This window comes from Nicotiana attenuata, unplaced genomic scaffold (genome assembly GCF_001879085.1).
Source record: "Nicotiana attenuata strain UT unplaced genomic scaffold, NIATTr2, whole genome shotgun sequence".
Taxonomy (NCBI): domain Eukaryota; kingdom Viridiplantae; phylum Streptophyta; class Magnoliopsida; order Solanales; family Solanaceae; genus Nicotiana; species Nicotiana attenuata.
Window position 1 is genome coordinate 117,191 of NW_017671891.1, and position 22,938 is coordinate 140,128.

General features: G+C 38.2%; 1 protein-coding gene across 1 annotated transcript in view; it reads left to right on the forward strand.

Annotated features, from left to right (window-relative positions):
* The window catches only part of LOC109210755, a 93,448-nt gene that overhangs the window by 49,912 nt on the left and 20,598 nt on the right, over positions 1 to 22,938 (forward strand). The window contains exons 26-49 of the mRNA XM_019374216.1: positions 1,238 to 1,648; positions 1,740 to 2,063; positions 2,229 to 2,360; positions 2,736 to 2,849; positions 3,314 to 3,498; positions 10,946 to 11,054; positions 11,127 to 11,270; positions 11,555 to 11,830; positions 12,025 to 12,642; positions 13,312 to 13,527; positions 15,747 to 15,850; positions 15,935 to 16,230; positions 16,320 to 16,404; positions 17,497 to 18,192; positions 18,285 to 18,603; positions 18,786 to 18,944; positions 19,028 to 19,191; positions 19,293 to 19,470; positions 19,542 to 19,811; positions 19,903 to 20,109; positions 20,495 to 20,549; positions 21,195 to 21,325; positions 21,438 to 21,917; positions 21,997 to 22,815. Coding sequence (XP_019229761.1) covers positions 1,238 to 1,648; positions 1,740 to 2,063; positions 2,229 to 2,360; positions 2,736 to 2,849; positions 3,314 to 3,498; positions 10,946 to 11,054; positions 11,127 to 11,270; positions 11,555 to 11,830; positions 12,025 to 12,642; positions 13,312 to 13,527; positions 15,747 to 15,850; positions 15,935 to 16,230; positions 16,320 to 16,404; positions 17,497 to 18,192; positions 18,285 to 18,603; positions 18,786 to 18,944; positions 19,028 to 19,191; positions 19,293 to 19,470; positions 19,542 to 19,811; positions 19,903 to 20,109; positions 20,495 to 20,549; positions 21,195 to 21,325; positions 21,438 to 21,917; positions 21,997 to 22,815 — 6,492 coding nt within the window. The remainder of the gene's footprint in view (positions 1 to 1,237; positions 1,649 to 1,739; positions 2,064 to 2,228; positions 2,361 to 2,735; positions 2,850 to 3,313; positions 3,499 to 10,945; positions 11,055 to 11,126; positions 11,271 to 11,554; positions 11,831 to 12,024; positions 12,643 to 13,311; positions 13,528 to 15,746; positions 15,851 to 15,934; positions 16,231 to 16,319; positions 16,405 to 17,496; positions 18,193 to 18,284; positions 18,604 to 18,785; positions 18,945 to 19,027; positions 19,192 to 19,292; positions 19,471 to 19,541; positions 19,812 to 19,902; positions 20,110 to 20,494; positions 20,550 to 21,194; positions 21,326 to 21,437; positions 21,918 to 21,996; positions 22,816 to 22,938) is intronic.

The following is a 22,938-nucleotide window of genomic DNA, read 5'->3' on the forward strand; positions in this document are numbered from 1 at the left end:
AGCTGATCTACCTCGTGGTGGTGTTGGCTTTTGCACAACATCGACAGATAAATGTTTTTCAATTAATTGATTTTTTCTTCCCGGAATCGCTGGTATTTTTGCATAGCGACGAATCTTTCACGGTGGCTCTGATACCATGTGAGAAATGAGGGAAAAATATATATTATTGATGTGTTAACTATATACTATGACCCCTATTTATAACTATACACAATACATACTCTAGTCCTATTCCACGTGGGACTATACTTATTTACATAATTTCTAACACGTACACACTAAGAGAGAGACACACATTTTATGGATATGCCTACAGATGCACGCACTCAGAACTTCGTATGGATATGCGTCTAATTAATCTTTATATAAAAGATGTTACCAACAACATAGTAATAGTCAAATCTGTGTGTTCATAATCTCCTTACTGTGCTTTGTCGTACATTTGTACGAGATTTGTATTTCAGCTGTCTGGTGTTTGACTGAATGCTTGCTTCCCTGTATTTGGACAATAAGTTATAGGAAAATTGTTGATACATGACTTTGGTTGTCGATTGAATTACCGTAATATTGAATATTGATAGGAAAGGAAGGGTTGGTAAAAGGTTTTGCAGATTTGAGATCCTGTTAGTGAATTCAATGAACCGTGAAATATTCTCAACCTTGTAGATTGAAATGATGTTCTGATCTTGAAATATCAACGTGGTATTCTGTTAATGCTATAGGATAAGCATCATGAGGAGAAGTTACAAGTTTGATTATCTAATGCCAACAAGCTCACATCTAAGCCTTTTATTTTGTAAAGCTATGAAGGACAATTTTGTAAACATTTCTGCATATTGTTATAACAGTATTAGTCTTCTTTATAAATTTCAAATTTGTATCTCGGCGTGGAACTTACTCAAGAATTTAAAGGGAACAAGGGCTTGCCATGTAACTGCAATAGCTCTTTGGTTCTTGCATGTCTGACAGACCATATTCTGCAGGTTATGCAGTCAGGAGGGATTTTAGCATTGTGAACTTTACTCATGTTCATGTAGACGATAACCCTTTTCTATGTACAGATTGTTAAATGCATGTGGAATCAAGAACACTGTTAACAATTTAGTTTCAAATGCTGTCTTGTGAAACTCCTTTCACAATTTAGCTTTAATTAGTGATAGTTAAACTGAAATTCATCAGCTACTATGCATCGTTGTTTTAAAAATTAAACATTAAATGGAGTTATATTCTTTACCAGGTGCGTGTATTGCATTCTGAAGGTGACTTGACAGTAAAGATGAAACTGCACTCCTTGAAAATTAAGGATGAACTTCAACGTTCTTTATGTTCGGGTCACCAATATCTGGCTTGCTCTGTTTTGATGGATCATGGTGCTGCCAGCTGTCCTGACCCCTTGGAACCTCATGGGAAAGAGCTACCTTTGATGGTAATAGAAGAGGATGATATTTTCAAGGATGCCTTGCCAGATTTCTTATCCTTTACAGATTCTGCTGAAGCTACTACCCCTGAGAAGGAGCTATTGAGGGGAAGAAGTGTTCTTGGTGATATTTTCTATGAGGCATTGGGGTCTGATGACTCTGATTTTGTGTCTCTAACATTTATAACAAGGACTCCTGATTCTCCTGATTATGATGGCATAGATACGCAGGTAGCATACTTGACTTGAATATAGCTTTCTTGAAGGAACAAAAGCCGGAGAGATACACTTACCTGTTGCTTTTCCCTTTGAAAAATTTCAGATGAGTGTTAGTATGTCCAAGCTGGAATTCTTTTGCAACAGACCTACTCTTGTTGCTTTGATCGATTTTGGCTTTGATCTGAGTTCAGGAAATAACATGTTAAATAGTGAAGATCTCCCGAAAGATCCAGATGAATCTTCATTGAACAAAGAGAAAACAGAAGAACACGGCCATACACATGTCAAAGGGTTGCTTGGTCGTGGAAAAGACCGTGTTGTGTTTATTCTAAACATGAATGTTGACAGTGTTACAGTGTTCCTCAATAAGGAGGATGGTTCTCAGCTTGCTATGTTTGTGCAAGAAAGTTTTCTGCTGGATATTAAGGTGGGACCCTTGCATGATGCTAAATCCATATTGCTTTTTCTCTCTTTTGAATTTTACTTGGCCATTCAGACATATTCTTGTTGGATTCCCACCCATATGATCGCAGTTTTAGAATTTATGCCTTTATGTTTTTTGTCCTGATATTTTACTTTTATATCTGACAAGGTTCATCCAAGTTCTACTTCCATAGAAGGCACCCTTGGAAACTTCAGACTATGTGATCTAACACTTGGTTCCGACCAGCGATGGGGTTGGCTATGTGATATTCGTAATCAAGGGGCTGAATCACTCATTCAGGTATTCAGCTATTTCTCTGAACAGAATTTTCAAGCCGCCACCTTTTTATGGATGGGAGTCAGTTGTCCAATTTTCTCATATTTTCTTATACACACACATCTTTCGGAAACAGCCTCCCTACTTCTTCGGGGTAGGGGTAAGGTTTGCGCACACACTACCCTCCCCAGACCCCACTAGTGGGATTTTACTGGGTTGTTGTTGTTGTTGTTTCTTATACACACACACGCACACATATGGAATATGCGATTAATTGGGGTTCTGTCGTAGCTACCTGTTTTAATCTCTTTAGCCCCACTTATGGGACCACACTGGGTATGTTGTTTGTAACAGATATTTCGATTTCTTTGTACTAAGATGATTTTTCCTTTGCATCAGTTTGTATTTAAGTCTCATAGTACAGAAGATGACGATTATGAAGGATATGACTACAGCTTGCGGGGTCGACTTTCAGCAGTTCGTATAGTTTTCCTTTATAGGTTTGTTCAAGAGGTAAGCGTTTTATTTCTTTAACATATAAAACTTGCTCTTTCCATTTGCCTTCTTTGTGACTTAGCATTTCTTGATGCATTGCTCTAATTATAACTAGTGGGTATTCTCACTGTCAACTGTGTGGTATGATTTCGTTCAGTACAATACAAAAGAACGTAATAATTTTTTTTTGGAGGTGAACATGCACTTCCACATGGACCTGGAAAGCGCTAGATCAGTTTTTTGTTCCTTAAGTTTTCTAAGTCAGAACATTATGAATGATAGCAGAATTAGACATCATGCATTGCTGGACCTTCCTAGTGGATGGATGTCTGATAGATGATAAGAGTTGTTAGGTTTTTCTTCTCTATATTATACTAGGTTTTGTTTCGTCAATCGAAGGGATATTTTTGCGGTATGTATGTCTGCATGAAAATTTTGGATTGTTATAGGAACTCAGAGATTCATGCCTTTTTATTCTGCAGATTACTGCGTACTTCATGGAGCTTGCCACTCCCCATACTGAGGAAGCTATTAAACTCGTTGATAAAGTGGGAGGGATTGAATGGTTGATTCAAAAATATGAGGTTGATGGAGCCTCTGCAATAAAGCTGGACCTTTCACTCGATACTCCCTTAATAATTGTCCCAAGGAATTCCAGAAGCGAAGAGTCAGTCATTAACCTATTATCTTTTTAGCTTGTCTACATTATGCATTTGTCAATTTAGAGTTTTGTCTTTCCTGGAAACTAGGACACTGAATGTCATCTTCCAGCTATTTTGCTAGTCAAACGGTTGTTTGTCTGCATTATGCAATTTTCAGTTAAGAGTAGTTTTTCCCCTGAAAATGAGATGCCTCATATTGAAGTAGGAAGTTATTTGGTGCAATAGCTTGGACTCTTTTTTTTCGATAATCGAGAAATCCCCGGGGGTCAGCCAGCGCACGGTTCAACACTCGGTGGATAATGGGCCTGTCTCTCTACTTTTCTTCACTTAAATACTAGGCTTTATGTCTGCAAAACTTTGGAGCTCATGACATGCGCCTAACCCACATATTACTCCAATGCTCTTACCAATGAACCAAAGCTCAGGTGGGAACCTCTGATAATTAGGACTCTTACAGTGACTTCATTACATGATGCTATGCTGTTTTGTAAGTGCACGTATATAGTTGTGCTTTTGGAGTTCAGAGTTTTTGCTTACACCTCTGACAATATACCACCTTATCACTAATTCCTGGAGTACTTAAGCTAATTGAACCGTGCTTAACCCAATGATCTGATGAGCTGCAAGAAATGATAATTGGGCGATTGTGGAGGATGATCTTTTAGTGTTCTGCCGTTTTCTCTTTCCGCATTGCTGGGTTTATCTGGCAAAAGCTCCACTCGAATCAATTGGTCTTCTGAAAAAGTTAAGAAAGGCTTAGTAGCGCCCATAATCTTGCACTACTAAAACCCAAAAAAATTAGGAAGGTGTAGATTTTGAGAAGAAAAGGCATTCTTATATTTCTGTATGTGTTTACATCCCATGAGCAAGGAAATTTATACAAAGCTCCTAACGCTAATCAAGGAAATAAAGCAAATCTATACAATCAATCCAGCTATCAAATCAAAGCAAATAAACTCAGATCTCCTAAATATAATCATATCTCGTGAAATCATGCTAATCAACACTCCTAAATCAAATCTCCTGGAGTCATGCTAACCAACACTCCCCCTTAAGTTGGTGCAAAGATGTCGCACATGCCCAACTTGCAACTCAAAGTATGGAAAGTTCGCATGTTGAGACCTTTAGTAAACACATCAGCTAGCTGTTTTTTCGATGGTACATGAAGCAAACTCAAGACACCAGTTGTAACTTTTTCTTTGATGAAGTGTCGATCAATTTCCACATGCTTTGTTCGGTCATGTTGGACTGGATTATGGGCTATACTGATGGCAGCCTTTTTGTCACAGTACAAGGAAATTTTTCCCTTTTCATACAGTTTCAATTCCAGTAGTAGCTTTTGTAGCGAAAGCAGTTCGTAACCACCCTGGGCCATAGCTCTATATTCTTCCTCCGCACTTGATCTAGCAACTACACTTTGCTTCTTTCTTCTTCAAGTAACCAAGTTTCCTCCTACAAGTGTGCAATAACCGGATGTTGATCTTCTGTCATCTAGAGATCCAGCCCAATCCGCGTCTGTAACGGCTTCTATTTGGAGGTGATCATGTTTGGAGAAAACTAGACCTTTCCCTGGAGCAGACTTCAGATACCGCAAAATGTGAAAGACAGCTTGCATATGAGGATCTCGAGGATCATGCATGAACTGACTCACCAGGCTAACTGAATAGGCTATGTGTGGTCTAGTAAGGGAGAGATAAATTAGTCTTCCAACCAACCTCTGATATCTCTCTTTATCAACTGATTCTCCAACTCCGCTTTGTAACTTGTGATTGCTTTCAATGGGCGATTCTACGGGTCTGCAACCTGTCATACCAGTTTCTTTCAAGAAATCCAGAATATACTTCCTTTGAGAAATAAAGATTCCTCTTTTGGATCTAGCAACCTCAATTCCCAAGAAGTACTGCAATTTTCCTACATCCTTGATCTCAAATTCATGTGCCAACAACTTCTTCAATCAGGCCATCTCCTCATGAAGATCAACTAGTCTCATGGACTATGCCATTGACTCCAAATAAGCACCAAATCTTTTATCCATGTATTCGTTGCCGTTGTCAGCTCAAAATCTTTATTTTGGCATCAAACCGAGTATAAATCATCTTATGAAATGACCGAAAACAAGAGAAAACTTCACTTTTGACTTTTAACAAATATATCCAAGTCATCTTAGTGCAACAATTAATGAAAGTAACAAATCATTGGCTACTAGACAAAGAAACAGTTTGGGTAGGACCCCATACATCGGAATGAGTAGTCATAAACGGAGTTGTGCCTCTATTATCACTCACAGGATAAGAGTTTCTAGTATGCTTGGCATATTCACACTCATCACAAAACAAAGATTCAAACCAGAGTCCTTGAAAACAAATCGGGATATAGATGTGAGAAAAAGTTAGCCAGATGGAAAGCACAATACATTTCTTTGGGAGGTAGACTAGTTCTTATTAACTCTGTATTAGACGCTCTCCCAACCTACATGATGTCCCTATTCCCTTTACCTGCAAGTGTAGAAAGGAGAATGGAAGTCATGAGAAGGAATTTCCTATGGCATGGTAATAAAGAGAAGAAAGGATTTCACTTAGTTAAATGGAAAAAGTTGACCATTAGTAAACAAGAAGGGGGTTTGGGAATCAAAAATCTGAGAAGGCAAAACAAATGTCTATTAATGAAGTGGTTGTGGAGGTTTACAAGGGAAGAGAAAACACTATGGGGAAGGGTGATAAAAGCGAAGTATGGAAAAGAAGGCTTCTGGATGACTAGGGAGGTGAAAAATCCTTTTGGAACCAGTTTATGGAGATCAATTAGGAACCTGTGGCCAAGTCTTTCATCCAAACTGAATTTTAATGTGAGGGATGGAAGGAAAATATTATTATGGGAGGATAACTGGCTTGGAATAGGAAGCTTGAAGGTTTTATTCCCCGACATTTTTACATTGAATCATCGACAAAGAGCTACAGTGAAGGATGCATGGGGGATTCAAGGATGGAACTTAACATTCAAAAGTCTTCAAGATTGGGAACCGCCTAGAATTGCAGAATTCTATAACACCTTGGATCAAGGCAGAGGATTGCAAGAGGGGGAAGACACTCTTTCATGGAAGAAGCACAGCAGTGGAAGTTATACAGTAAGTTCAGCCTACAAAGATTGAATTAGGTGCCTCAAAACAGTTTATGGCCTTCGAAACACATGGAAAGTTAAAATACCATTCAAAGTGGCATGCTTTACTTGGTTGGTGGCTAATGAAGCAGTACTTACTCAGGAAAATCTTAGGAAAAGAGGATTGCCAATTTGTTCTAGATGCTATTTATGTGGACAAGATGCAGTGACAATTGGCCATCTGTTTCTACATTGTAGAGTGACCAGACAGTTGTGGGAATTGTTCATCAGCCTAAGGGGTATTAGGTGGACAATGCCAGGAAGAACCTTTGAACTTCTGGAAAGTTGGAATACAGGGGGAAATTCCTCTAACAAAGACAGATGAAAATTTGTCCCAGCAGCTATTTGGTGGACAGTATGGAAGGAGAGGAATGCAAGATGCTTTGAAGATACAAGCAGCTCTACACAGAAGATTAAGATGAATTGTACTCTTCTTTTTAGTTATTGGTGTAAATTAGAATATATTGATGACCATGATTCAATCATAGAAGTCTTAGGCTCCTTGTGAGAAGAACAAGGATGTTACACTTTTGGTTTTTGCCTAAGTTCTACATGATGTACATTTTGGCTCCCACCACAATTTTTGTGCTGATGATTTAATTAGTATAATAGATATGTTACCTTTTCAAAAAAAAAAAAAATCAAAGAATGATGGGTGTCCCAACCGTCTATGCTAATGTATTATTTCTTGGTTGATATCCTTTTCCTATAAAAGGCTTGATCAGAGTTTTGAATTCCATCTAATATATACAAGTCATCAGGCAATCTACCACTGCCAATCATTTTTCCTCTGAAAAATACAATGCTCGGAAAAGAACTCGATTTTACAGTTTAGCGCTTTGGTGATGACACTAGCAGATAAAAGATTGACAGGGAACTCAGGGACATGGAGCACGGATGATAGTTTGATATTAGGAGTACAAACAACAGAACCTGTTACAGAGATAGGTGTCAAAGAACGAATAACTATTTTAACATTATCTCCTTTGGGTAGTGTTTTGGAAAGCGTTAAGCGCAAAAAAGCGAGGCCTCGCTTCACCGAAGCGAGAAGCGCGAAGCGCAGCGCGCGCTTTTTTCATGTGAAGCGCAATTTAACGCATAAATAAAAAAATAAAATAGGCATAGATAAATGGCTAAGAACTCATTAAAAATAACATATTAAGTAAATGTTTCAATTCTTGAATCAAGAAGCAAATAATAGATGCCATTGAATAATCAAATTAAATTTACTACAATCAACAACCAAAAAAAAAACATAACAGTTAATTCACACGAACTAGAAAACAGAGCATAAAGCAGATGATAAAGCAGAAAACAGAGCACAAAGTAGAACAGAAGAAGAAGAAGTCGTTTAGGGCACAAAATCAGCGCTTAAAAAGTGAAAAAAATTGAAAGAAGAAGAAAAAAATAGGGTAGAAGAACATACATAAATTAGATGTGTAGAACAGAGCAATAGAAAGTGAAAAAATAGAAAGAAAAAGAGACAGAAGAAGAAGAAAAGAAGAAGTCGTTGAAGAAACTTACCGAGAACTGGAGAAGAAGTCGTTGGAGCAACAGTCATCGTCGCTGGAGTTGGAGCAGCAGAAGAGCGTATGTTTATTTGTTAACAGATGGTTTATTTGCCAAAATTTTTAAAAAAAAATCCCTAGCGCCTTTTGCTCGCTTAAGCACGCTTTTTTCCGCTTTTTCCTTCGAGGCGCTTCTCGCTTAAGCGGTTAAAGCGTGCGCTTTTTAAATGTGAGTTGCTTTTGTAGCAGAAAAGCAATAGCCTGCGCCTCGCGTCGCTTCAGCGCTTAAAGCGAGAAGCGAGCGCTTTTAATAACACTGCCTTTGGGACATGGAGAATAGTTTTGAATGCCTTTAGAACAGCCTGTCATGTGTCTATTTGCACCAGAATCAACAATCCAAGAATTAAAGTGAGCATCAAAGGCAGTACCTCATTGCACATGATTGGATGTGGCAAACATTAGGTGAGTCAAGTTTGGCTAGGAGGCAATGGAGAAGCTGAATTTCATCCGAAGACAAGATTTCTCCAGAAATCGTCTCCTTGAATGTCTCCATATCTTTTCCTAATCAGAATAAAATCTGAAGAAAATTGCTCAAAAATAATCTGCCTCACTGGAAACCAAATCTGTCTCGAGCGAACCTAATAGAAAAGCAAATTCCAAAAACAAAACTGACCAGAGGGAGTTTGTGTTGCAGACAGCCACCAAGAGAAAGAAAACTCGACCTCTTTGATAAAAACGGAACCCTAGTGCTGCGAGGGAGATAACTCACCTAAAAAGGCAGAAATGACTCTGATACCATGTAGATTTTGAGAAGATGAAAGGCTTCTTATATTTCTGTATGTGTTTACATCCCATGAGCAAGGAAATTTATACAAAGCTCCTAGTGCTAATTAAGGAATTGAAATAAATCTATACAATCAATCCAACTATCAAATCAAATAAAATCAAATCTCCTAAATTTAATCAGATCTCCTGAAATCATGCTAATCAACACTCCCAAATCAAATCTCCTTGAGTCACGCTAATCAACAGAAAGTATGCCTGAAGGTTCTGGCTTTCAGTTGGGAACGCCTTGGTATGCGAGAAGGTTTTCACAATTGTTTTTTTTGTTTAGGATAATCCAGATTATATCGTGGGTCAGTGGGGCATGGATAATGGCTCACAACTTATGCACATATTTTTACCTCTTGCTCCTTTATTAGCCTTTCTTCTTAAGATCACTCCTTTTCTTTGCCCATTTCCTGTATTTTGATTCTTCACTGCTCTTGGTTGCCTTATGCTCTCTCTATCATTTTTTATAAGGTAAATAATTTTTATAAATATGGGAAATCTCGAAAAGAAGTCTATTGATCTGTGCCAGTTGGTTGGATCATTGGTGTGATGATTTATTTCATGGGCAAAATCATGCTTATCCATCTCCAATATACGAGCAGTATTCTGAAAAGTAGGGAATCTACAACATAAGATGAATCTCAAGAGACGACATTCTATCTTCTATACACAGTAGAACTTCATGGATTCAAAAAGAAACTAGGATTGAGAGGGTATTTCTGAAATGTTACATAGTGGTTCTCTATCACATCAAAAGATCTCCTATTTCTTTCCTTCCACAAGATCCACATAAGTATTGGTAGGACAAAACCCTAAGCTCTTTGACTTCTCTTCGTTCTTCTAGATTTCCGGCAGGAGAGTCACTCTTTCACTGTGCTCGATAACGCCCATTGCATCTTGAACCATCTGAACATCTCATACTACAAGCGAGTTACTACCGAACAATGTATTACAAGGTGGTCAATATCTTCACCTGAACATTTGCAGATGAAGCACCAATTGACATATGTACTCTGTTAAGAGTCTCACATTGGTTGAAGGATGTGTTGTTTGTCTTCTTATATGCTCTTAAGCCACCCTCACCTCAGAGCTATTTTTTGTGGTTGAGTTAGCCCAAGGTCCATTTTCTTAACATGGTATCAGAGCCAGATTCATCCCGTTATTGTATTTCTTAATGTTCGGCCCCCATCTGATGTTATCCACGTTGTAGTTGACAGGTCGAGGCATGCAGGGGACTATTAAGAGTCTCACATTGGTTGAGGGCTTCGTTGTTTGTACTTTTTTATTGTCTTGGACGATCCTTACCTCACGAGCTAGCTTTTAGGGTTGAGTTTGGTCCGAGGTCCATTTTCTTAACGTAATCCACCTTTTCCTTGAACTTTCAACTGTCAATATAACTCCCCTAGCTGCAAATCAAGTGAAAAAACACGCCTTCCTTGGTGCCCTGGGAACCCAAACCGATAAATGTGGAAAAGCAACCATTCCCTCACTAAAAGCTTATAATGAAATGACTTTACGGAAAACAAACCATCTCTTCTCACCCGCTATTTCCATGCGTCCTGAATAACCTGAGATGTTGCTATCTCTATCATGTAACCGACTAGCTAATGCCTAATTGTATGTGCATATTCTCGAATAAGACAGAACCAAGAAGTTTCATGTCAAAAATATGCAAACATGTTTTGATGTTGGATAAATTGAATCTCTTTTTCCTTACTGACCATTGCCACTATGTTCTACATACTACTGCTTGCTCTTTCCCTCGATTTTTTCCCTATCTATTTTCTTGATCATATGTTTCTCACTTTGTAAGCCAAAGGTTTTTAGCAATTTCTTTGCATACTTGAATTCAAGTACAAAGGTCTTCACTTCTCTAGGCTTTAGCACTTGTGCCATTTGTTTTCTAGTGCAGTTCATTTCGATTAATTTGCGAAGACAAATATGTTTCCTTCATGTGCAGTTTCATGCAACTTGATCTTGGCCATCTGCGTGTCCAAAATGAATTTTGTTGGTTTGGGTTCCCCGAAAAAGATCCTTCAGCTGTCCATCTCGATATTCTTGATGCAGAGGTACTTGATTTCTGCTTTTAACAATCCTGGAATAAAACATAGCACTTTCTAAAATCCTCTGTAACATTTCAGATTTTGGGGATTAACATGGCCGTGGGGATCAACGGATGTATAGGCAAACCAATGATACGTGAAGGCAGAGATATTCATGTTTATGTTCGGCGCAGTTTGCGAGATGTTTTCAGGAAGGTCCCTACGTTTGTTCTGGAAGTAAAGGTGGTTGTCTGTCAGTAACCTTCCTATTCATGGTTTCATATTGCTTTATGTGTAATATAATATTTTTTCGATCGTATGCTGTTATATTATTTTTTCTATGACTCATATTTATTTGCGGCTCATTATATTTTGCCTTAGCTTGTTATATTTTATTTACAAGTCAGTTTTCCATTATTTTAGATTTTTTTTTAAAATTTTAATAAGTAGTACTTTTTTAGGGTTTTGAACATGATGTTTGATTCCTTATGTTATAAGTCTTAGTGTTTGTTTTGGATTTCAAACAGGTTGGTTTGTTACACGGTGTGATGTCAGATAAAGAATATAATGTCATTCTTGATTGTTTCTACATGAATTTCTCTGAGAACCCAACACTTCCACCTAGTTTCCGCAGCCGCACATCTGCTTCAAAAGATACAATAAAATTGCTAGCTGATAAAGTGAACTTGAACAGTCAAATACTCCTATCACGAACGGTTACCATAATGGCTGTGGAAGTGGGCTATGCCTTGCTGGAGTTGTGGAATGACACTCATGCGGGGTCATGCTTGGCTCATGTTGCGGTGAGTGGTTGTGTATGTGATACTAAATTATGATATGTACAGTCTGGACATTGTATTTGAGCTCAGTCTGACATTTTGCTTCTTTCTTCTCCCCCTTTCTCTCTCTCTCATTTTTTTTCAGTTGCAAGTTGTGGTTTGGTCATTTTGTATCCATGTCGGATTTTACCTTATTGCGCTCTTCACTGTCTTTGCAGCTTGAAGGTCTTTGGGTGTCGTACCGAATGACATCATTATGTGAGGCGGACCTTTACATAACTATCCCAAAGTTCTCTATTTTAGATATTCGCCCAGATACAAAGCCTGAAATGAGGCTGATGCTTGGGTCGTGCATTGATGCTCATTCACAGAACTCTCCTGAAACTGATGTTGGATTTCCAACTTCAACAATGTTTGTGATGGACTGCAGATGGAGATTGTCATCTCAATCATTTGTTCTTCGGATACAGCAGCCTCGCATTCTTGTTGTACCAGACTTTCTACTATCTGTTTGTGAGTATTTTGTGCCATCTTTGGGAGCGCTAACTGGTAGAGAGGAGATCATGGATCCCAAGAATGATCCTATTAGCAAAAACAACAGCATAATACTCTCTGCTCCTCTTTACGAGCAGAAAGAGGATCTAGTATTATTATCTCCCAATAGACAGCTAGTTGCGGATGCCGTAGGGATTGATGAGTACACGTATGATGGTTGTGGAAAAACAATACGCCTGACCGATAAGGTGGAAGTGAAAGGGATCCATTCATCAGGAATTCAACATATCATCATTATTGGACGTGGCAAGAGGCTGAGATTTGTGAATGTGAAAATTGAGGTACTAACAACTCTACCTTAGAAAATGCCAATTTAGAGAGCATCCTTACTCAGCAACTGCTGTACCATCTGTGCTATCTTGATTGTGAAGGGGATATTCTCAATAGTTTCTGGTGTATCTTGTTGTTCTTTTGCAAGAAAGCAATAATGTGTATCTCCTTCCCTGATCCCCAGAGAATAAGCTGACACTTTTGGGCATAAAAACCTTTGTGATGCTTTCTTATTTTTTCCTGATGTAAGCTTATAACTTATTGATATGATGCGGGAACCCCGGAAATAAGGTGTAACTAAAGTGGAGAAGTATACAAAAAGACGCGAATTTGTATAAGAGTATCCATGTACTAATTGATTACTGGAAAATTATAGGTGCTCCTACAATATACTAAAATTAAAAGCATTATTGTTATGAGAGACGGTCCTTAGTTGCCATGTTCTGTTCTTTTACCCATTGTACATCTTGTTCTAGAATTTCTGCTTTTTTCCCCTCTCTTTTCTTATCCATTCCTTTGTCCCTTTTATATTTTTTTCATTTCTATACACTTTAATATTTTTTTATTAGTTGGCTTGTTGCCTTTGTGAGTGCCAACGTGGATGATCATCCTTCCTGGTCATAGAAAAGCTCCTAGTCTTTTGAAAATGATGTCGTGCCCTTAATTTGTTTATTATGCAGAATGGTTTGCTTTTAAGGAGATATACTTACCTGAGCAACGAAAGCAGCTATTTGGTCTGCCAAGAGGATGGTGTCGACGTAATGTTTTCTGACAGTAATTCTGACAATGATGAAAATGGTATGAAGTCCATGGAAGAATTGTTATATAATTCAGATGCTTCCGATTTTGACCCTAATGGATCTAGTAAGATACAAAGCTTCAGTTTCGAGGCTCAGGTAAATCAATATTGAATTGATTTAAAATTCTCTCTGTGATCTATTATATATTTTTGTGTTTCTTCATATGTAAATTGTGGTCATGATATTACAATGTTAACCTTTGTTTATATATTTCCAGTTATACTTTGGGATATAATTTTATTTTATTAGTGGAAGCTGAATACAATTGGGTGCCTAACAACAAAACAATAAAATAAAACAAACCCAGCATTTTCTATCTTTTAGACCTACCACCTGAAAACTGAGTCTTTTCTTCCATTCTCGTTATTGTCTTGATTGCATTTATTACGGGAACTCCGACTCTATCAAGTGTTGTTTCATGGTTATAATCGATCTTATTTCTGGAAAATGGAGGTAGAAGATATTCCATAGATCTTTTCTGATAACCAGATACTCCATTGATCTTAAATTTGCTGTTTTGCTTCTTCTGTAATGTGAAAGGAGAGAGAAGAGAAAAGACCTCTTAATGACTTGCTTAAGTGTTCCTTCGTCTAAACTCTTAAGGTAGTATAATATAATATGTAGTTATTCTCTTATTTGGTCATATGAAGTGACAAGGCCCATCATCATTTTATGTTTATACTGAATTGTGAAAGGAGAGAGAAGAGGAAAAAACTTCTTAATGACTTGCTTGACTAACAATGTATAGGAATTATTCCTTAGTCTTAAGTTAGTACAATATAATATGTAGTTATTCTCTAATTCTAGCAAACTAAATATTCTGCTATAATGCATAATATTCTGCAGAATAATGTTCTCAATATTCAAATATTAAGTTAAATAAATCTAGACACATGATATTATTTATGCTAGTCGGCAATGGGGTGTTTGAGTGATAGAGGGATAGAAGTAACATCATGAAGATACTAGGTTTAAAGTCCAGCTACAACATTCAGTTTGAGCCCATCTGCTCCATCTTCGTGTTACAATATTATCCAGCACCTGCGCTTGTGGGCTGCAGTAGACTACCTCGTGGATCTGTTGAGGTGCATGCAAGTTGGCTGGACTCAACTGTCATAATAGAAATGATGTCATTAATTCTTGACTTACAACACGCTCCCCCTAACTCAAAGTGATTTTTAAATCACTGAAAAGTCAAGTCAGAGTAATTAGTACCAAACCTCTCTGTCGCACCATGAGGAAAAATAACGGGATAATTGTTCTATCCTGAATTCATGAGGAGAAATTGTGTTCCCTTGGAACAATGACAGGAATTCAATTGTCAAAGGAGGGAGTCTGATAGCATGAAGAAAAAGACTTTCTGGATCAGTGACGGGGCAATGTTCAGATGAGGGATTCAATATCTAACATGCCCGGTCAAACTCAAGATTGTGAAGCGACTTGAGTTTGAACCACTGGAAAGTTAAGGCAAGTAATATGGTATGGAGGTAGTGTTGTTGAAGAAGCTTTCAGACCGCAACATTTAGTAACATGCTTAAAAAGTTTTCCATCTTTTTTTCCTCACCTTCGGTCATAAGCAGTTCATTGTTGTGGCTGGATAGTTGAAAGCTGATGTCATTTAATTCCCTACAAACACTCTACCTGTTGGGTATTTCATAAGTAGGAACACTGATTTTACTTCTTCAACTTGTTATCTTGGCATTCCGTTGATTTCATTTTTCTTGAGATGGTTGGTTATGTTCAGCACCGGTCCGTAGGTGTGAAACTATGGTGATGGAAGGCGTTAAAAAAGGATGGGTTAGACCTAAAATCACATGGAAGGAACTAGTCTCGAAAGACCTACAAATCCTTGGAATCATTGCAGACTTAGCTAAAGATAGGGCACAATGGAAGAGAAAGATCCATATATACATATATATAGACACACACACACTTTCACTTTTATTTTATTTTGGTAATGATGACGATATGAGGTGAGCTGACCCCAACTTGTTTGAGACTAAGGCGTAATTGTTGTCGTCGTTGTATTCCGTTGATTTCATTTGCAGAGTTATACCCACTGCATCAAATTTCTGGTAACTTCATGATGATCAGAAATACTTATTGTTCTTCTTCTTCCTCTTCTTCTATTTTTTTTGTTGCATATATGTTTCCTTCTCTTTTTTCTTCCAACTTCTTTCTTGTATTCTAGTTGTGATTGTTACTGCTCACCAGCTTTTGGTCAGTTCTTAAACAATATCATTCTGTTTCTTAATATCTAGGTTTTTTTTCTAGATTGAGGCATAGTTGATTGATTGCTACATTGCCTTTCCCAGGTTGTCTCTCCTGAATTCACATTTTATGATAGTAGTAAATCATCTTTGGATGACTTTGCTCATTGTGAGAAGCTCCTCCGGGCGAAAATGGACCTTAACTTCATGTAAGATGCTTGTCACTGAAAGCTACCGTTGTTTCCCAGTTATTATATTTCATTTTCCAGATATTTATAGATTTGGTGCAACAGGTATGCAGCTAAAGAAAATGATACATGGATCCGGGGACTTGTAAAGGATTTAACTGTTGAGGCTGGTTCTGGTCTTATTATTATTGACCCAGTTGATATATCTGGAGGATATACTTCTGTGAAGGATAAAACGAATATATCTTTATTGTCAACGGATATATGTGCCCACCTATCTCTTGGTGTTGTCTCCCTTCTACTCAATTTGCAGAGTCAGGCAACCACTGCTTTACATTTTGGGAGTGCTGATCCCCTGTTGCCTTGTACTCAGTTTGACAGAATTTGGGTTTGTCCCAAAGGTATTTCTTTTTTCCATGTCTTATAAATTTATTGTTGTTAATCTGTTCTGTTATTCATCTGGACGTTTGATTCTATTGCACTTGCGCAGAACATGGGCGTCTTAACAACCTTACATTCTGGAGGCCCAGAGCACCGTCGAACTATGTTATTCTCGGAGATTGTGTCACATCAAGGTTAGAAGATCCATAAAGTGTGTGATTAATTCGAAATTTCTCCTACTTTGTTTGCGAATTTCAAATGCAATATTTTCATACTGTTGGTACCTGATTCTTTGTTAATCTTTTAGTGGAAGACGTCAGTTTGATGCTTTCATTTCATCCGGGCGAGTTGATATAGGATTGGTAATGCTATGATTTCAGGGATAATATTTTCCCCTGCTCCAAAGAGCACTGATATAATTCAATATAATTAGGGTTTTAGCTGTCAGTGAAACCCTACAACATTTGTATAATGGTGCATATCATGTTGCTTGTTATTGTACTGAGTGACGCTTCATACCCAATTTTACAACTTTCATTAACTGAAATGAAAAACTTATGTAGTATTTATTCTATTCTTTTAAATATCATGCTGATGGTACTGCATACTTGTGGGAATTCACTGGGTTGTTGTTGTTGCTGGTGGTACTGCATAATAGCATCTCAGAGGCCCCAATAGCTATAGGCAAGTAATACAGCCTTGTATCTGTTGTTACATCAGAAGATTGATCAGATTAAATGATCCTGTTTAGAACTGTTAGGAATTTTCTTTTTGCACCAGAAGTATACTACCATGCTTACAATAAACAGCTGAAGTAAAAATTGGAACTTTATTTTGCTGGTGATATGCATAAAACAATTGTTGACAAGGCTTGTTTTTTAGAGTTAGAGCATTGCATTCTTCACCGAGGTGCTTAATTTTGCTTCTTGTTTTCCATTGCTTGTAGTCTAGGATCAAACAATGAACCTTCAGCAAGATGTATGGTTGTAAACCGTAAATTTTGTTTATTCGGTGTTTCCTCCATCCATATGCTCTGAAGTATCTTTGTAGTCATTGCAAGCTCAATTTCAGTTCAACTGTCATTATTTGGACTTTAACACCTTTATGAAACGTAGTAGCTTTTTGGTTGACGTAGTTTTTCCTCGGTATTCTTGTTCCATATAAGTTCGGGTATTGTTGTCTTTCCGAAGAACATGTTATTGGACATAGAAGCAATAATTATGTTTCTTTTTTGCTTGAAGAATCTAAATGTCTTGCCTAATGCATGATCATTTCACTCATGTCAGACCAAATCCTCCATCACAAGCTGTTGTCGCTGTGAGCAATACATATGGGCGTGTTAGGAAGCCCCTTGGTTTCAGGCTGATAGGTTTATTTTCTGATATTCAAGGATCTGAGAAGGTACAAGATGCTGATGATTGTTCTCTTTGGCTGCCTATTGCACCGCCTGGATATGTCACAATGGGTTGTGTTGCTCATATAGGAGCACAACCACCTCCTAATCACATAGTTCATTGCATACGTTCTGATTTGGTAACATCAACGATGCTTTTGGAATGTATCTTTAGCATTGCTGCTAATACTGCATTCACATCAGGTTTCGGTATTTGGCGTTTGGATAATGCTCTTGGGTCATTCTATGCCCATCCATCTAGTAGTCATCCTCATAAAAGCTGTTGTTTTGATCTGAATAATCTTCTTCTTCTGAGCTCGAGTTGGTATAATTCTTCCTTAAAAGTACCTACTGTAGATTTAACTAGTGAGAGCGAGCACCTGCATCTCCAGACAAGTAAACAGAGTGCAACTTCATCAGGATGGGACATTATCAGATCGATTTCTAAAGCGACCTCTTGTTATATTTCAACTCCAAACTTTGAGCGGATCTGGTGGGACAGGGGTAGTGATCTTCGCCCTGCAGTCTCTATATGGAGACCTATAAGACGTCCTTGTTATGCAGTACTGGGTGACTGTATTACCGAAGGGTTAGTTGTTTATTTTGCTTTCCTTGATTCTACTTTGCCTGCTTTACACCAGTACATCTTGTTTGACATGTGGGATCATTCCTTTGCTTCAGCTTAGAACCACCTCCCCTTGGTATAATCTTTAAGGCTGACAACCCTGAACTTTCTGCAAAGCCTGTGCAATTTACAAAAGTTGCTCATATTGCGGGCAAGGGACTGGAGGAAGCTTTCTTCTGGTACCCTGTTGCTCCTCCTGGTTATGCTGCTTTGGGTTGTGTAGTGACACGTAGCAATGAAGCACCTGATCTGGATTATTTTTGCTGCCCAAGGATGGATCTTGTTAGTCAAGCTAATGTTCTTGAGATGCCCATTTCAAGATCTTCAGGCTCCAGAGCTTCTCAGTGCTGGAGCATTTGGAAAGTTGACAATCAGGTCAGAGTTACTACCTTCTGGATGTGCCCTTTTATTATTTTATCTTAATCATCCTCAATTGTAGTATCTGCTGCATTGTTGCTCTATCTTCCCCTGGAATGTGTGAATCCAGAGTGGCTTATACTTCCTTGGCCTGCTGTTTACATTCCTTGACCACACAATAGTTCTGTACTGCATTACAGGCTTGCACTTTCCTTGCACGCTCTGATCTGAAAAAACCTTCCAGTAGATTGGCATTTACTCTTGGTGATTCAGTGAAGCCAAAGACAAGGGACAACATAACAGCTGACATGAAAATCAGATGCTTTTCTGTGACTCTATTGGACAGCTTATGCGGAATGGTCTGTAGACCTCAGAAACTCTGTTAGCTTATATGATTTTTCTTCGTTTTTGGCTATATATTTGTGCATTTATGTATTTTCAGGTAACACCTCTTTTTGATGCAACAATTACTAATATTAAGCTTGCAACACATGGGCGACTAGAGGCAATGAATGCTGTTCTCATTTCTTCAATGGCTGCTTCCACCTTCAACACGCAATTAGAAGCGTGGGAGCCACTTGTTGAGCCTTTTGATGGAATATTTAAGTAATATCTTTCACCATTCACCCATTGTCATTTGTTAGTATGTTGACTCATTTTCTTCTGTTGTTGCTGCTTTACCACATCTGTTATTCTTCATTTTGCAGGTTTGAGACTTATGAGACCAATTTACATCCGCCTTCAAGAGTTGGTACAAGGGTAAGAGTTGCTGCAACCAGCATTTTGAACATAAATCTGAGTGCAGCAAATCTTGATGTATTGGGGCAAGCTGTCGAGTCATGGCGAAAGCAGAGAGAACTGGAAAAGAAAGCAATTAAGATTAAGGTGATTGTGTGATGCTCAAGATACACTTCAGTTACTGTTGGTATGTTTCTGATTGTTTCTTGCTTCTGCAGGAAGCTCGTTCTGGGAATGCACATCAAGATAATACTAGTTTTGTGGCACTGGATGACGACGATTTTCGGACGGTGGTGGTCGAAAATAAACTTGGGTGTGACATGTACCTGAAAAAAGTTGAGCAAAACTCAGACGTATTTGAGTTACTACCTCCTGATAATTCTGTTTCTGTATGGATTCCACCTACAAGGCATTCTGACAGATCAAATGTTGCCAATGAGTCAAGGGAACCTCGACGTTATGCTGCTGTTCAGATAGTTGAAGCCAAGGTTGTTGATATACTGATTTCTATTAGTGGGGTTTGCTGTCATTGAACCTTAGTTGCTTATGAGGTTCTCATTTTATTTCTCTCTCTAACAGGGTCTGCCTGTCAATGATGACGGCAATAGACATAACTTCTTCTGCGCTTTGCGCTTGGTTGTGGAGAATCAGGATTCAAATCAACAAAAGCTTTTTCCTCAGAGTGCAAGGACCAAATGTGTGAAGCCACTAATTACTAGAAAAAATAACGTGGATGAAGGCACCGCTAAATGGAATGAACTCTTCATATTTGAAGTTCCTTTGAAGGTAATTGGCTGAAAGTATTAAGAGAGATGTATACTTGTAGGCACTCTTTTTTTCCCATTTGCATAAACTTTGTAATGAAAAAGAAATAAGAGTAGAAGGGCGAGAACGTGTCAGTAAATGAGTATGGAGGATATGTATGTCAGTATCAGTAGAGCTTCCCCATATCTTTGGATGTCTTTTAAGGCTATTCTTGAACACCATGAGGTAGTCTTAACTCTTAAACGAATGGCCAAAAATCTGCTTCCCATGAATAACATGTTTACATGAAGACATTCGCCTACTTGGAAACATTCTCAATCTTACAGTTACTAGGAGCATTACATTCCTTTCAGCACATCCAATAAGCATTTTCCATTCTTGCAATCAACCTTCCATTTTCTTATAGGGGCTGGCAAAGCTGGAAGTGGAGGTGACAAACCTTTCTGCAAAGGCCGGAAAAGGTAACTTGGTGCTTTAAAGCATATTGTTCTTCCTTATAAACTCCTAATCTATTTATTTGTTAAGGAAAATGATAAATTACATTCTGAAATTTTCTCCCCGTATTGATATTATACTTTCAGTTACATAAATGGTGTATCTCTTGGTTTGTATTTCCATTTTCTGTCTCAGAATGCATGCCAAAGAGATTAGTCACTGTTACAGCTTTCCGATTTTCATATGGAAATTGGAAGGGAAAAAGCTTTTCTTTGCAATTTTGTTTAGCTATAGCTTAATTGAAAATGAAGGAAGTTTCTTCCATCTCCAAAAATAAAAAAATAAAAATAAAAAATAAAAAAATGAAGGAAGTTTCTTCTGTTCTGAAGGATTGTTAATCATAAATGCTGTAGTTTGCGGAACTTCAAATTTCTTAGTCTCGTGATTTGGAGTTTTACTTTTCTTTTATTAGTTAGTTTTATCACTTCAGTGCCTTAGCCTCCCTCATTCTACTCCATCTCTTATCAATATCAGTTCTTGGTCTCAGAGAAGTTATAGAGTTATTTGACTTCCTCTAAAAACAGATCAGCAAGGCTGGAGTTTGGTTTTATTAAATTGTATTCGTTTGATTAATTGATTCCAAAATTTGTCGTTGCATAATGTCAATGCAGGTGAGGTTGTTGGCGCATCGTCCTTTTCCGTTGCACATGGTCCAAGTATTCTAAAGAAGGTTGCTTCACTCAGAATGCTGCATCAAGTGTCTGACGTTGAAAACTTTGGATGTTATCCTCTAAGAAGAAGGGTTAGTTGCACTGCCGCGTCTTTCATCTTGGTTCTTTTCTGTTTCTGTAATGTTGGAAATTTTACTGTGACAATATTACATCTTTTTGTGCTCATATCAATATGATTTCCAGGGCCAACTTAACAGTAATGAGACAAATTCTTGTGGCTGCCTTTTTGTCTCAACGTCTTACTTTGAGAAGAAAATGGTATTAAACTTCGAAAATGACGAGGGAGAAAAGAGTGGTGCTAGTGATACAGGGTTTTGGGTAGGACTTACACCTAAAGGTCCATGGGAGAGCATCCGCTCCTTCCTACCGCTATCAGTGGTCACCAAAACATTGGGAGATGATTTTGTGGCTTTAGAGGTTGTCACCAAAAATGGAAAAAAGCACATAATTTTCCGGGCACTTGCTACAGTTACGAATGATTCAGATATCACATTGGACATTTCGTCATGTCATGAGTCCATGATTACTCAGGATCTATCTTCAGAAGGTAGAAATTATAGCATATTTGTTGAGGAGATTTTTGAGAATCAACGCAATCATCCAGTTTCTGGTGGAAATGACCCAGGGCGGTGGAGCACTAGGGATTATGCCTATTCCTCAAATGTGGGTATTACCCGACTTCTGCTTTTAAAATAGTTGATGTTGATTAGCTTTTGTTGACCTTTCCTCTTTTATTGTGAAGGACTTTTTTGAACCTACCCTGCCTCCTGGATGGAAATGGATATCGTCTTGGACGGTTGACAAATCTCAGTTTGTTGACATTGATGGATGGGCATATGGACCTGATTTTCAAACCTTGAAGTGGCCACCGAATTCTTCCAAGTGTAGCACAAAATCAGGTCACAATACTGTTCGTCGAAGACGTTGGACTCGTACAAGGCAGCAAGTTAAGGAGAGGGGTGCAAATAACACAGATCACATTGTTACTAATCCTGGTTCTTCGGCTATCTTACCTTGGAGATGCATGTCCAAGGACTCTAACCACTGTTTACAAGTTCGTCCATGCCTTGGTTTTTCTCAGACTCCTTATTCGTGGGGTCGTCCTATTGCTGTGGGCTCTGTCTTTGGCTTGGGTAAGGACCAAACATCTATCGAAAGCAGTGCACTTTCTCGACAAAATACTGTAAGGCAGGGAAACAAAATACCTATTTCTGCATTGAAGCTAAACCAGCTTGAGAAAATGGATCTACTTTTATGTTGTCCTGGTGGCAGTGGTAAACAGCTTTGGCTCTGTGTTGGTACAGATGCCTCTGTTCTTCACACAGAGCTTAATGCCCCAGTTTATGATTGGAAACTATCAATTAGTTCTCCCTTGAAATTGGAGAATCGGCTTCCTTGTGGAGCTGACTTCACGATCTGGGAAAAATTGAAAGATGGCAACACTGTAGAGCGACATCGGGGTTTTATGTCATCCCGGGAGACCGTGCACATATATTCTGCGGATGTGCGCAATCCTATATATCTGATGTTATTTGTTCAAGGTGGTTGGATTATGGAAAAGGTAGTTGTTCCTGGAGTAAATATTTGCATATTTATGCTTCTCGATATCATATGGGTGTCCCCACACAGACACACACATGTACATAGCATTTTTACATTGCAAGAAAAGATTTTTGTTTGTAGA